General features: G+C 36.6%; 1 protein-coding gene across 6 annotated transcripts in view; it reads left to right on the top strand.

Moving 5' to 3' along the window:
• The first annotated feature begins 6,363 nt into the window (after positions 1 to 6,363).
• MYPN (myopalladin) overlaps positions 6,364 to 15,449 on the top strand; it is a 120,945-nt gene continuing 111,859 nt past the window's right edge. The window contains exons 1-2 of one of the 6 annotated variants that reach the window (XM_011994081.1): positions 6,424 to 6,490; positions 9,871 to 9,989. Coding sequence is in view for 1 of the 6 variants with exons in the window: in XM_011994084.1 (XP_011849474.1) it covers positions 7,033 to 7,109 (77 nt within the window). In the remaining 5 variants the exon portion in view is untranslated. Of the gene's footprint in view, positions 6,491 to 6,847; positions 7,110 to 9,501; positions 9,990 to 14,516; positions 14,581 to 15,449 lie in introns of those variants that run through there. The other 5 variants (XM_011994084.1, XM_011994085.1, XM_011994082.1 and 2 more) reach the window with 5 other exon arrangements.

Below are 15,449 nucleotides of genomic sequence, written 5' to 3' on the forward strand. Positions count from 1 at the left end.
GTATTGTTGCTTCAATTCCTTTAAGCTGTTTCTTTGACTAGTGAGAGATAGTAAATCACCTGCATTTCCAAGGACTTGGAAACACTTTGGAGGAAGTCATGAAATCAAGGTAATCCCAATATCACTGGATGTCTCCATCTTGTTACTCTGCATCTTCTGTGTTTTTTTCCACATAGATTTCTGAATGCATTACTAATGAGTGTGCAGGCCTCTGAATTGTGGCGTGGTGTAGCAGACAAGAGCTGGGCTTCAGCGTTGTGTGGACCTTAGATGTGAATCACAGCTCTGAGTGGCTTTGTGCAATTTCTTCTCTGATCTTCAGTTTCCTTCTCTATAAAAAGAGGATAATGATATAGTATACTTGAGACAATCTTAAAGTATGCTTCCTGAGTCTTTTTCAGATCCTTGAATTTGCAAAAACCACAGTAGCATATAATTTTTTCAGTTTCATCCTTCACAAAATAGGGACAATGACCTATACTTCCTGGGTTGTTGTAGTAAATTAAATTATGAATTAAATATGAACAACAAAGCTTGGTTGGTGTGGATGCTGGGTTGTGGTGAGCTAGGGTCACTCAGGGAGCTAAATAATTCATTCTGGCTTATCTGCCTTCCAGAAATAAGTCCAGTTTGGAGTCAGTCACAAATAGTTGAAATCTCGATTGAAATTAGAGAATATTATGTGTGTTTTAAGGGTACTGTTTATTTCTGGGCAAACAGGAAACAGTCTGTGGCTTGAGCTGGAATCCCCAAAACCAGCACATGAGAATGAACAGAACTGCCCATCCGCGATGAGGATTAGGGTCATGAAGCACAAAACTCATTAGAAGCAGCATATGGAAGCAAGAAAGAGCCTAATCTTTACAGGGTGGAAAGGACCTTATGTAAAAGCCTTATGTAAAACAAAGGTTGGGCAAAGGTAGTCAGAAAAAAATAGTAGTAAGCCAGTTTAGAAGGATGTAAAAGTACGAAAACACCTCTTATGAGTACCTATGGAAGAACCCTTGGGCAAGGTGGTCACTGAAAACAGCACCAAGTCTTTTTCAAAAGCAAGAGTTCCCCTATACCAATTATCTCAAGAATTATAAGCATCCATTGAGCCAAATGCACAGATAGTTCCTCAGTTTGTGACTGGTGCATGGTGAACACACAATCATTTTTAGCTCCTTTCTTCATTTGATTTAATTCTTAATAGTATTTTTGTGTTAAATATCGTACCCATTAATGACAATTAAATCAGTTAATGTTGCTGAGAGTCTGGGCCATTTGATCTTTCCTGGCACATAATAAGTGTTCAGTAAATATGTGTTGATTGACTGAATAATTTAGGACAGTTTATACATCATTTTTATGGCATGCCACAGATAAATATTTATTATGTGCCTACTTTGTGTCATGCCTTGAGATTAGAACTGCATGACCCAAAAAGAAAAATTTTGTATAGCTTCAATTCTCAAAAAGTTGATCTAGTTGAGTAAATAATACATAAATACGTAAATAAAGACATGGTTTAATTCAACAATATAAGAAACACTGCAACAAGTAGTTGTTTAATTACATAAGTGGAAGCGACAGTGAACAAAGGCACAGGGTAAAGAGAAGGCAAGGAAATATTGGTGGAACATTTTGGTTGGAGATAAGTAATTGTGTAGAAGAGTGGCAGGTAAGACCAGAACGGTGGTTTGTATTTCATAAGATTGGGATGCCCACATTTCTGATTATACCAAAGCTTTTCTTATTCTTGATGAAAATTTGCTGTAGCTGCCTTCATCAGTATGTAATGTCATCCTTTGGCCCGATGGTATTTTTTGGCCTTATATTATCTTTTGTCGGATATTAAGATTACTATGCCAACTTTCTTTAGGTTCATAGTGGCTTAATTTAAGCTTTCATTCCTTTTATTTTTAACATTTTTTTCATTTTGTCTTCAATGTGTTTATTTAATATTCTTGTTCTTAACTCCAGGTTGACAGTATCTGTCTTTTAGTTGGTGGATTTAACCTATTTGTACTTATATTTACTCAAATTTTTAAAACTTACTTCTGATAGCTTATTGTATTTTTAATTTACTGAACTTCTCATTTCTTCCTTTTTGTTTTTGCTCCTGATTTCAATTGTATAGGTCAAGTTTTCTTCTGCTGGTTTAGAAGCTGTACATTTTGTTTTTATACTTGTTATCCTTAAGATACAGTCTCATGTTTATCACTATTGACTTCTTTAACTTATTAATATTTGCATTTTTCTCCTAACAGAAAAAGTACTTTATCACATTGTCATCTGCCTTTAATCTTTTGATACTGCCCAGAATTTAAATTCTGGGTTCTCGTGAATAATGAATATTACCAAAATATTTGGTTTTCATTAATTCTCTATCTCTTAAACAGCAATTTTCAGGGATCTATTTCTCTATTTCTCTCTCCTGTTTTTTGTTTGTTTGGTTGGTTGGTTGGTTTTTTTTGAGACAGGGTCTCATTTTACTGCAGCCCAGGCTGGAGTGCAGTGGCACAATCAAAGCTCATTGTAGCTTCCACCTCCCGGGCTCGATCCTCCTGCCTCAGCCTCCCAGGTAGCTGGTACTACAAGCACAGACCACCATGCCCAGCTAATTATTTTTTTATTTTTTATAGAGATGGTGTTTCATCATGTTGCCCAGGCTGGTCTCAAACTCCTAGGCTCAAGTGATCCACCCACCTCAGCTTCTCAAAGTGCTGGGATTACGGCTGTGAGCCACTTCACCTGCTGTGCTTCTCTTGTTATTATTACTTTCCCCCAAAATGTTTTCTCACAAAAAATGAGTCCTTGTATGGCAAACAGTTTGAGACCTATGTGAGACCGTACTTTTATTATACCTTCAAATTTGAATGACAGTTTGTCTAAAAATAATATTCTAAGTTCAAATTTCTTTTCCTTCCATCATTTAAAAATATAGCTCTATTGTTTTGCATTCAGTGTTGCTGTTGGGAAATCGAATGGCAGTCTGAGTCTTGTTCCTTTGCAGCTGAACTGCTCTTTACTTATGGAAGCTCTTGGAATATTTTCTTTGTGTTTGATTTTATTAAATTAACTACAATTAAAAAAAAGAAAATTTGCACAATATTGTCAGACCAGTGGACTTACCTACAAAAGATTTATCCTCAGCTAAATTTATCCCCATTGTGATAAATTCTTGTGTTTAACTTCTCTGTAACATTATCTTCTTACTTATCCCTTTTAATGACATTATCACCTGCATTTCAAACTAAAGCTCACTGTTTAGCCTAAAAGATGAAGGGAAAGGAGGTCTAAGATGTTTAATACACGTGATAATTACATTGAGCCATGAATCTTTGTTTGGGCTGTTTTGATTAATTCATTCTTAGTTTGGAATGAAGAGCAATTTGGAGGTGAACAAAACGGATAAAAAAGCAAAACAAAAAGATTTTGCAGGTCTTCCTACTACCTTTATTCACTTGGAAGTTTGCTGACTCAGGAAAATGCCAAACATATAGACTCATATGCAAATAAAAATGTGAACTTGGATAAGGACATAAGATACAAATTTCTTTTGAATTTTCCATGGTCTGTGTTCTCCAAACTCTTCCTCTGTACTCTTCCCTTCTTGACAACGGTTTAATTCCATTTGGCACTTACTATTTTCCAGACAAATTATATGTAATAAGATGGTAACTTCTCAGAAGTGTGTATTAGCTGTTGCTATTTCAGTCAACCAATTTTATTGAGTCTTCCTTGTGAAAATAGCCCTAGAGCTTAGTCATATGCTATTTTTCTGTTCCCTTCATGTTTCTATTAAATAAACACAAAGTCAATAAAACTAAAGTGATATCTTTAACAATCCCATTGCCCATGAATACATATGAAAATCATGATGAATTTCCTCCTTTGAGTGAGTTCTGATTTTTGAACTAATCTTAAAGATTATTCTTCATGAGAAGGCATTGGGGGCCATTGAAAAGAGAGCAAGTTCTAAACTAAAAGGCTTAGGTTAGGCCAGGTGTGGTGGCTCATGCCTATAATTCCAGCACTTTGGGAGGCTGAGGCAGGCGAATCACCTGAGGTCAGGACTCATGACCAGCCTGACCAACATGGTGAAACCCTGTCTCTACTCGAAATGCAAAAATTAGCCAGGCGTGGTGGCAGGCGCCTGTAATCCCAGCTGCTTTGCAGGCTAAGGCAGGAGAATCGCTTGAACGTGGGAGCTGGAGGTTGCAGTGAGCTGAGAGCTCACCATTGCACTCCAGCCTAAGCAACAAGAGTGAAACTCTGTCTCAAACAACAACAAGCCTCTAAAAGGCTTAGTTAGAATCCACTCAACTGTGTAACTCACTGGTTGGGTAACTGTGGGAAAACTATGCTTCTTTAAGGTTTAATTTCCTCCCAGTAACATGCAGATAACAACACTTTGCAGGATTGCTGTGAGAATTAAATGAGAGTAACTTAGGTTACTCCCCAGCCTAGAATACACTTGTAAGAAATGTTAGTTCCTATTTCCTTTCCCGCACCTCATCAGAATTAGTGTGACTACCTGGGTCATGGGTAAGAACACTGAAATTTGTTTTCAGTTTTTGGAGATGTCCAAGCAGACCAAAAATAGAATCTGTGTGGAATCACTCAGAGCTTGGCATATTGGCATATTTTGAGCTAACCTTACAAAGAGAGAATATTCAAGCTGCTATTTTCCTACCCCTAACTTGTAAAAACTTTATTGACCTATGTTGCTGTACTCAGAAATTACACCAAAGCGTTTAAATTTAGTTTTAAAAGAACAAACCTCTTATATTGTTTCAGCACAATAACAAATAGAAACAAAAAAAATAGGTCTGTCACAGCATTCTGACTGCTTCCAATGCCCCACTTTTCAGCACTAATGCCTAATGCTCCAGTCTACCTATCAATTCATATTCCCAGATAAAACATTGCATATAGAGTTTATTGCAAGCGTTTGCTTTTTTCTTTCTAAATTATCACTTCTTTTTGTTTGCTTAGTCATACAAAATAATTTCAAGGTTAGTTTCAGTCAGAAAAATTATAAACTTAAACCCTATATAGTGTTCCCTTAGAATATTTATTAAAAGAAAGATATATTTTCTATTCTTTCTTTCTTTATTTTTTTTGAGACAGTCTCATTCTGTCACCCAGGCTGGAGTACAGTGGCGCAATCTTGGCTCACTGTAACATGTGCCTCCTGGGTTCAAGCGATTCTGCTACCTCAACCTCCCAAGTAGCTGGGATTACAGGCACACACCACCACGCCCAGCTAGTTTTTGCATTTTTAGTAGAGACAGGGTTTCACCATGTTGGCCAGGCTGGTCTTGAACTCCTGACCTAAGGTGAGTCACCCACCTCAGCCTCCCAAAGTGCTGGGATTACAGGCATGAGCCACTGCACCCGGCCTGATATGTTTTCTATTCATTTTTACTTTTAATTTTTCACAAATATGTTGGAAATATAATCATTTGAATATTTGCAGTGGTTATGAACACAGACTGAGGTTCAATTTTGGCTCAGTTGCTTACTTGTTGTGTGATCTTGGGCAAGTTTTAAACTTCTTTCTAAGCCTCAAGTTTTCATCTGTAAAATGAGAATTATAACAATACCTACTTCAAAGATGTTAAGGGAATTCATTAAATAAAACACATACACAAAGAGCCTAGCATAGTGCTTAGCACATAGCTAAGGAATATTAACTTATTTCTACCAAGACTATAGCATATTTATATGTGTTAATATGATCATTATATTAATGTGGTGAGAAGTAGGATTTAATTGTATACCTTGAGGAGTACATACGTGATAACAATTGTTCCAGATTTCTTCAGTAATTTAGTCTCAGAGTGCTCTTTTAAAAAGTTCTGAATAGATTTTCTTCTTGGAAATAATACTTTTTGAAAAGTGTAAACTTTGATATGTACTACATCCCAAAAGCACAAGTAAAGGAAGCTTTGTTGTATTTTAATGCAAACCACATAGTAAAGCTTTAATTTAATCACCTTAAAATTAGGGGAACAAACAGGAAGTGTTGTAATAATTGATTGTTTTTCCATATTTACCTTATTAAATGCCTTGACCGTAGTCCCAGTTTGGTACCAAATAAAGATATTTATACATGTAATATGCATCCTGTGTATAGATCTTCTGTATTCCACATGCTTTATTATTGAGAATTTCTTCACACTTATTTTCATTTAGTCTAAGGAGAAATCAAGAAAGCCTATTTCCTTAGTCATCCTAGTCATTATCCACCCCCACCAGCCCTCCAGGCTAAGAACATTGTGCAGACTGAGTTATTAAAGTTGATCTGAAAGAGCAATCTGTTCTAAATGACTGTCCCTGGATCTGCAACGGAACCCTGTAAATACCCTTCATTACTCTGGCGGGGCAGTATCACATTTCCTTCATGCCACTTTTGTGTCTGACACAAGTTAGGCAGTGAGATTTGGACTTTAGATCATCCTGGTTGGTTGATATAGGAATGGTGCTTCTTCTGAGACAGGTAACCACGAATTTACTTCTCAGGATAATGTTTTAAAGCAAGTGTTCTGTTTAGTTTTTTTAAATGTTTTTAGTTTTTAAAACTAAGTGGGTTTTGAACTTTTAAGTAGTTTTTTTAAATGTTTTTAGTTTTCCCAGGCAAGCATTTTCAGTAGTTTAGATGAAAAAGAAATTTCTTAACGGTTTCATTGTCTTTTTCAATTACATTGTTGTCATGCCTTTTGTATAAGATCTTTTATAATCTGCTACCCATCTATTGTTTTGGATGGTCAAGAACTTGTCTTTGCTGTGAAAATTTTTCTCATTAAAAATGGCTAAAAAATACATACAGTCTCTGTTTTTCAAAAATACGGCATAGAGGTTTTGTTTAATTTTTTCATCTGATACTGGATACGTCAAGATGAATCTATGAACTTCAAGCAAAACTTACTGAAGCTTTGGTATATGTGAGTAATTTGTTTTAGAGAACTGGAGCCTATAGCGATATAAAAAAATAGCAAATGCAAACATTTTATATGAATCTAATAGCATGGAAATTCTCCCATGCTTTTCATCCAAATGAAGACTTCCTCTGTCATAGATCTTCCAGATTCCTTGGCATTCCTGTGGATCATCCCAATGTGAGTAAATTGTTTCTGTGGCTGACTGACTGAATTAAGAAAACAGCTGAAGGCAAGCACAGGATCGTGTTCAAACCACAAGAAACACATGTGTTGGATGAGCCACTCAACTTTATAGGAAGGCTTGTAACCAACCTTGTGTTTGCTTGCCACTTAACAAAGTTTGTTTTTAACTATGTTGGGCATTAAAAAGTTTTAAAGATTATTTTTTGTATCAATAAACTCTGATGAAATCTTGAACTAGTAGGTTTGTGGTATAATGTTTATACAATTACGACTGAAGATAAGCAAGGTGGTAGCTGGCTTATTTGGGAACAGAAATTAGTTTTTAAAAACTAAAATCTAAAATATGTTTGATGTATTATAACCAAAGTGTTCACAATTGCTAAATATTATTTATTTAAAACATTTATATTCAGTTTTTTTTCAAAGAGCTCGAAAATTGTGTATGGTATCTGTATTTGAAAATGCTGCAGTAAAAATGAAGAGAAAGATGACTGCCATTCAGAATTTCTTTGGTTTCTTATTTATTTATTTATTTAAGACAGAGTCTTGCTCTGTCACCCAGTCTGGAGTGCAGTGGCACAATCTTGGCTCACTGCAACCTCTGCCTCCTGGGTTCAAGAGATTCTTCTGCCTCAGCCTCCCGAATAGTTGGGACTACAGGCACCCACCTCCATGCCCGGCTAATTTTTTTGTATTTTTAGTAGAGATGGGGTTTCACCACGTTGCCCAGGCTGGTCTCAAACTCCTGAGCTCAAGCGATCCGCCCGCCTCGACCTCCCAAAGTGTTAGGATTACAGGCGTGAGCCACTGCGCCCGGCCAGCTTCTTTTTTTCTGTAACTCTTCTTTTGCATTTTACACCTACTTTAATTCTTTATATAGATTCCTAATTTCACTGCCCAACCAGCTTTATTCTACCTTTTAGTATGAGTCTCCTTCAACGTTAGTATTCTATACCTGAGTGAAAGGTGGAATACCAGGCTTATCATGGCAGTTTGCAGGAAAGTAAAAATTTGTTTACTTTTACTGTGTTTCAACATTGCCTTTACTAGCCACCTGAAATAGAGGTTCTACTCTTCTGTGGGAGAGAACTACCCAAGACCCAGCAGCACTTACATTGATATGGCTTAAGATCTGAGTGGGATATGGAGGAAGATCCTCTTTTTAAATAAAAAAAAATTGTTGGCATATCCACATAAATAGAATATGCAGAAAGACAATTAAGTGGTCTTGACATTAGTATCAGCACAAGATTAGGTGAGAGAGCAAATGAATCTGTACATTGAAGCTCTGGATTCCAGTGCTAATGAGAATAACCTATCCAGATAATTCATTTCCTCCTGTATCCTCTTCTTTCCTCAATACCAGTTATTTCCATCTGAATTATTTAAAAGTGTTCCTCATTGTTTTTTTGCCTGTGTAAGCCTAAAACCACATAAAAAAGGTGTAAACCTCCAGTGCTATCACAATAAAGAAATTTTATACCTGTTCAATGTACTATAAATAGTCTCACAATGACTGAAGAGGATAAAGATCTCTTCATAAATTCCATGAGGTCAGAAATTTTTGTGTATTTAGTGCACTACTTTATACTCAGTACCTGGTACACAGTAGGCATTAAGTAAATAATTATCAAATGAATGAATGACTAGGAAGAAACCCTATAAGCAGTTGTGTGACTTAGTTAAGAAAGCTAGATTTAAACCAATGTATTTCATGCTATCAGAATCTAAGAATGACCCTTTTAAAGAATAATAACTAGCATTTAAGTCTGAATTTTCAAAGTCCTGGCTTCTACCATGACTGATAATATTATAGCATCATTTAATCTATACTAAGCAATCAGGTTAACTTTTTTTCAAGTTTATTTATTTATTTTAAATTTTATTATTTTTTTGAGACAGAGTTGCACTCTGTCCCCCATGTTGGAGTGTAGTGGTGCTATCTCGGCTCACTGCAACCTCTGCCTCCCCAGTTCAAGTAATTCTCCTGCCTCAGCCTCCTGAGTAGCTGGGATTACAGGCATGCGCCACCACACCTGGCTAATTTTTGTATTTTTAGTGGAGATGGGGTTTCATCACATTGGCCAGCCTGGTCTTGAACTCCTGACCTCAGGTGATCTGCCCACATCAGCCTCCCAGAGTGCTAGGATAATAGGCGTGAGCCACTGTGCCCGGCCAAGGAATTTTTAATATTAATTACCTTCTCAGCTTTTGCTTAGCCTTTGGACAAACAATTCAAAAAAGCTCTCAGCTTTAAAACGTTAGACCTTAGCTTCTGTTGACTTTTCACAGTCAAATTTCCTAAAATGTATCAGTGATTTAATGAGAGTAAATTTCCTATTGATTAAAATTAAAGATCTTAAAAATTAAGAGTTTTCATGCATTTAAAAATAATGTCATTGTGTTGACTGATGAACTGTGGCATAATGCATTTAGTGTTCATTCCAAACATCAATCAATAAATAACTTGGGCCTCTGGCTATAAGGGAAATTCTATAGGTAAAAGAACTGATTGACCCCCACCCCCTATAGGTGCTGTCCTGCTATGGAATCCCTTTGCTCAGTTTTCTCCTGTCCAATCAGGTGGAATGTTTCACAGGCACATGGTTTATACAGCTCAAAATAACTTGGGACCTGTGAGCTGACAAATGCTCTGGCTCTGGTGGTGACAGGTTGTCCAGCTTCTTACAGCCATCTTCACTGAAACTAAGGTTAACTCCTCACTCTCTATGGACGGCTACTCTCTATTTCCAAGGGCGTGAAGAATTTCCCTCTTCTCCTGTGCTTTCATCTAAAAGTTCTCCCTGGATAATTATCATTGCAGTGGAGTGCCTGGATTGGACATCCTCATCTGGGTCAACTAAGAAAAGAAAGGTAATATCCAGATTTAAGTTCACAAGTGTGTTTTGATAACAGGGCACTGACAGTGGAAAAGCGAGTATTTCAAAGAACTCATTACTGTTACTTGAAATGAAACCTAGGATAACTGTCTAATTGCATATGATGGGACATGAAATTAAGTGAAAAATAAAGCCTTCCACATGTAAAGATTTTGGAGGGGATTGATGAGACTCACAGAGATCACAGCCTACTTGAGTTCCTAAGGAAAAATATCTCGACAGAGGAAGTTGTGACATGTTGCATATCTCATTGGCATTTTCCACACATTCGTTTATTAAAAGAATGTTGTTTATATAGAGAATATGTATGCAATGCCTATTTCCTTTTTAAAGGAAGTTGAATCTAAAATAATATGCCTGCATAAAGACTTTCATTTAAAATTTTTTTTATCATGTAAAAGGATACGCTTGCTATATTTAGTGTTGGAAGATCTGCTCCCTGGATTAATGTACACAACAGCTGCAGAAAGTCTTGCTCAAGGGACATTGCTCTTTCTTTCTCCTTTCTCTCTCTCTCCCTGTCTCTTTCTCTCTCTCTCTCCCTTTTCAGCTGCATCAGAAAGACACTTGACAGTCAGTGGCAAATGTTTGGCCTGGTACATTGCACTATTAGCAGTAATTAGATGCACATCTTGAGTTATATTTTAAAAACTGTATAAGCAAAGAAAAAGAAAAGATAGATTATTAAGCATTTCCAGTCCTCAAAAGTGAACATTACAGTAATGGTGTTAAGGAATTTTATTACCTTATCAACAGATTTTTATATTCTTATTAAAGATAATAACATCGCCTTGAAAGAAACAAAATAGTCATCCAGTTTTCTTTATCAAAAAACTATGATTCAATTACTTTAGTAATAATGAAATGAATCCTACAAACTCTAGATTAAAAATCTGTCATAACTTTATAGTCTCTCAATAATAACAGCTCTTGAGTTCACATAAAATTCATAGTCCTTTTCTAGGAAATTGAGACTGTCTATACTTATAGCTATCATAAACATATTTTTTAAAACAGAAAATAAGATATACTGTCTGACACACGATTTGACTACAAGCAAAATATTTAAAATCAAGGCCGTCCGAAGAAATCTGAAATATATGAATAATATACTTACAGAGGTGTCAAGAGATAAAATTATAGGCATTACAGAATCTTATAATAATGGACTATGAAACAAACAGTTGAACACTATCCAAATTCTGGAAGTGTGTCTCTATCCCCACTTATAGTATATGGCTAATGCTACTGGAACTCATAATAATGTGTTAAAACCCCAGTCTTCCATATATCTACAATTTATAATATAGACACTACTACAATATGCTTACAAAGTCACTTTCAGTAGAACAGACACAGAACCACAATTTATGGACACAAGAAGTTGAATGAGTTTTTATCCAAGCTGGTTTTGGAACTAGTGGTAGTTTTTGCAAATTTGGTTTTGAAGATATGAGACAACAGGTAAATCATGTTGCATTTTGAAAGGGTTTTAACGAACTAATGTTGGTATGTGAAAAAGAGAGAGTTCAATTTTTCAACAGTTAATTCCTACTCATAATAGCATTAGTAGACTCAGTTCACTAACCTGAAAATGTAAGTCAAATCCTCCTGCCAACCCTGGAATAATTGATTTTTTTTTTTCATTCACATTGAGATTTGACAAAGATGCTGCTGGTCTCATGGTGTTAGGTAACAAGATAGAGAAATGAAAGGGTTTTCTTAACAGGTTTTCCCCTCTCCTAGGGGATGAAAAAGACTCAAGCAACACAGAGATATTGTTTAAAATTTCTGTGGTGCTTCATGGTTGACCAAATGCTTTTAAAACTACTAGAACATTACCCATTTGCTTAAAGGGAACAACTCAAGTAGAGACTGAATGGTCCGTTTAGAAATTTAAGAACATTTTCAGCAGATTTATTTTTGGTGGGAACAAAAGTTGGTGGGACTATTTATCTGCAGTAGCTATAGAGTTCTCAGAGTTCATGTATAACCAGAGTCACCTTGACAAGCTCTGTGCAGGCTTCCTGCTACATGGACTTCCACTCGGAGTCACAGCGCACTCCACTCTCAGGGAGGGGCCCAACAAAGCCTCCTGACAAAGTGCTTGAACTAGAACTTGATCTTGAGATCCCTTGGGACACCTACTGCTCTCTCAATCTAGCAAATGTATTATGTCAATTTAATTAGGGAAGTTAGCTTTTTTCAAATCCTTAATTACCTTAAAAATGACACAAATAGTAAGAAGCAGAAGAAGAATGAAAGTGTTAAATTTTTGCATTTAAAAAATAAATATTTGAGTTAATAGGAATTGACAAAGATTTCTCATTTGGGATTTCCTATATAACAGCTTGGTTCACTGTGAATGGTGAGATCTTGAGAGTGACATAAAACCTCTTATACCTATCACTTTTGTGACAACCACTAAACCCTTTTTCTTTTTTGATCCTAGATTCTTGAAGTCTTCTTGATTGCCTTCCATTAGACTTTCTATGGGCCATAGGATTTATTTTTTACACTATTTCTTTTCTCTCTTTCAGATTAAATAGTACCTTTGAGCTCTGGCTGCAGTGTCTTTCACTAGCGCTTCCCTACATGTTTATCATCCTCTGGATACAAAAACATACATAATACGCTTCGTAGGAGCCAGTCTCTTTTTCTCCCACTCCAACGACATCTTTACTTTTTACCCTACATTCTTACTTTTACCAATTCAATTAAAATAATAAGAAGAAAATGGCTTACTCACCTTTGGCCTATTACCTAAAAGTCTTCATTACTTAACCTCTGCCCTTAAAGGAATGTCCCTAGTTAAACAGATTCGCACTGATTCTCTGATAGATCATCTCTGCTCGGCCTCTTGATCTCAACATTCTTTTCTGATGTATACATTTGTCTGTATTTATCTTTTCTTCTTTCAAACTAAAAAATCTTTGAGATAATGAGTCTTATAAGATTTCCATATTATTATTGACATATCATTTCCATATTCCTCAAGTTCTTACTCTGGTAATGCAGTATATACTAATTTATTAAATTACTAATGCCATTCACACCAAAAATAGACTAGAAATAAAACTAAGATGGGATAATCACTCTACTAGTGAAGGGATGGATATTGTAATAGTGTACCAAGTACACTCCATCTGCACCCAGATTTTAAAAAGGTGATCTGTACATAACTCTCCAGGACTGGTTCCTGTTCACTGGGATTTGGTTTTTGACCCAGCAAGAACTTCTCCAAAAGAACTGACTTAGATATTTCTCTAGGGTGATATCATCGGATATAGAAGGCAAAACCAACAGGTTAATACTGGCATTAAAGAGAGGGAGCAAAGTCTATTTTTTTCTTTCCCTAAAAAGCATTCTGGGCATATTAATTACGCATCACCAGCAAAAGGTCACCTCAAATTTGCATAGTGCTCTACAGTTTTAAAGTGCTTTCACAAACAGACCTACGAAGTGAGTAGGGTAGCTCTGCTCATTCCTGTTTTAGATGAGTTACTTAAACATATTTATCTTTTCCTATTCTGGCTCTCTTTAGAAATAATTATTAACTGTTAGGCTAATTTTGGGCCTGCCTCTAAACCAGATTTAGATTACTTGGGCATTCTTTGTTTTTTTCATGAATGTACTTCCCGCACTATAATGAATGCAGAGCAGTGTTTAAAGACACATGTAACTAGGTGCAAGTGGCTCATGCCTGTAATCCTAGCACTTTGGGAGGCCAAAGTGGGTGGATCGCTTGAGCCCAGGAGTTGGAGACCAGCCTGAGCAACATAGGAAGACTCCACCTCTACAACAAATTTTAAAAGTTATCTGGGCATGGTAGAAAGCACCTGTAGTCCTAGCTACTTGGGAGGCTGAGGTGGGAGGATTGCTTGAGCCCCAAAGGTCAAGGCTGCAGTGAGCCATGACCACACCGCTATACTCCAGCCTGGGTGAAAGAGTGAGATCTTGTCTCAAAAAAAGAAAAAAAAAAAGACACATTAAAAAAATAGATTCCTTTTTTTCACCTTTATGAAGGTTTAATTGACAAATTAAAAATTGTATATATTTGTGGTGTACAATGTAATGTTTTGTTATATGTATACATTTTGCAGTGATTAAATCAAGCTAATTAATATGTCCATAGCCTCACATACTTACCCCTTTTTTGTGTCGTGAGAAAATTGAAGCTCTACTCTTTTAGAAATATTCAAGAATACATTACATTATTACTAACTATAGCCCCCATGCTGTACAGTAGGCCTCCATAACTCATTTCTTCTCCCGTGTAACTGGAACTTTGTACCCTTTGACCAACATCTCAGCATGCCTCCCACCCAGATTTGTTTTCTCATTTAAATATCTAATACTTCACAGTCAGAATACTTCAGTACTTATGTTTGAATTCAAGTTACTTCATACTAGGTTTTGCTAATTCTCTGATCAATTCCCCAGCTTAAATTTTCATATTATAACTAAAAAATGAGTTTATTCCATGTATTTCCAACAACAGGGTCTTCTTAGAGCCTGAAGAAAGATAGCACCGAGTTAACATGAGTTGAAAAACATGTCCAAAGGTATCAGCCTCAAACTTCTGTTTTTATGAACCTGACTCACTCTTTCTTTCTTTTTTTTTTTTGAGACAGAGTCTTGCTCTTTTGCCCAGACTGGAGTGTGGAGTGCAGTGGCACGATGATCGGCTCACTGCAACCTTTGCCTCCCAGGTTCAAGCAATTCTCCTGCCTCAGCCTCCCAAGTCACTGGGATTACAGGCGCCTGCCACCATGCCCAGCTAATTTTTGTACTTTTAGTGGAGACAGGGTTTCATCATGTTGACCAGGCTGGTCTCGAACACCTGACCTCAAGTGATCTGCCCGCCTTGGCCTCCCAAAGTTCTGGGATTACAGGCACGAGCCACTGTGCCCCACCATAAACCTGACTCTTAACATTTTCGGAAAGTTCTTAGGGCAGATCCTCTTTTCTGGAAGGGTCATAGGGAAAAAAATAGAGATATTTAGGAAAGTAAAGGAAGTATAGTAAGCTGTCTATGTTGCCAAATTATTTTATGTGATTTGCTAAAGTCTGTCTTGATGGTGGATGCCACATTAATTGTTTCATTTCCAATCTGGTACCATTTCACCAATGCTATGATCTGTTTTCAAGGGCAATTACTCATTCTTATTTTGAAAGTGGGAAAAAATCTAATTTTCCATTTTGTGAGAAACAGAAAAGAGGAAACAAACTCAAATGTCACTGTGGCCAGACGTGGTGGTTCACGCCTGTAATCCCAGCACTTTGGGAGGCTGAGGCAGGCAGCCTTGAGGTCAGGAGTTTGAAACCAGCCTGGACAACTTGGTGAAACTCCATCTCTACTAAAAACACAAAAATTAGCTAGGGGTGGTGGCGTGTGCCTGGAATCCCAGCTACTCAGGAGGCTGAGGCAGGT

Source organism: Mandrillus leucophaeus, unplaced genomic scaffold, assembly GCF_000951045.1.
Source record: "Mandrillus leucophaeus isolate KB7577 unplaced genomic scaffold, Mleu.le_1.0 Scaffold441, whole genome shotgun sequence".
NCBI classification, from domain to species: Eukaryota; Metazoa; Chordata; class Mammalia; order Primates; family Cercopithecidae; genus Mandrillus; species Mandrillus leucophaeus.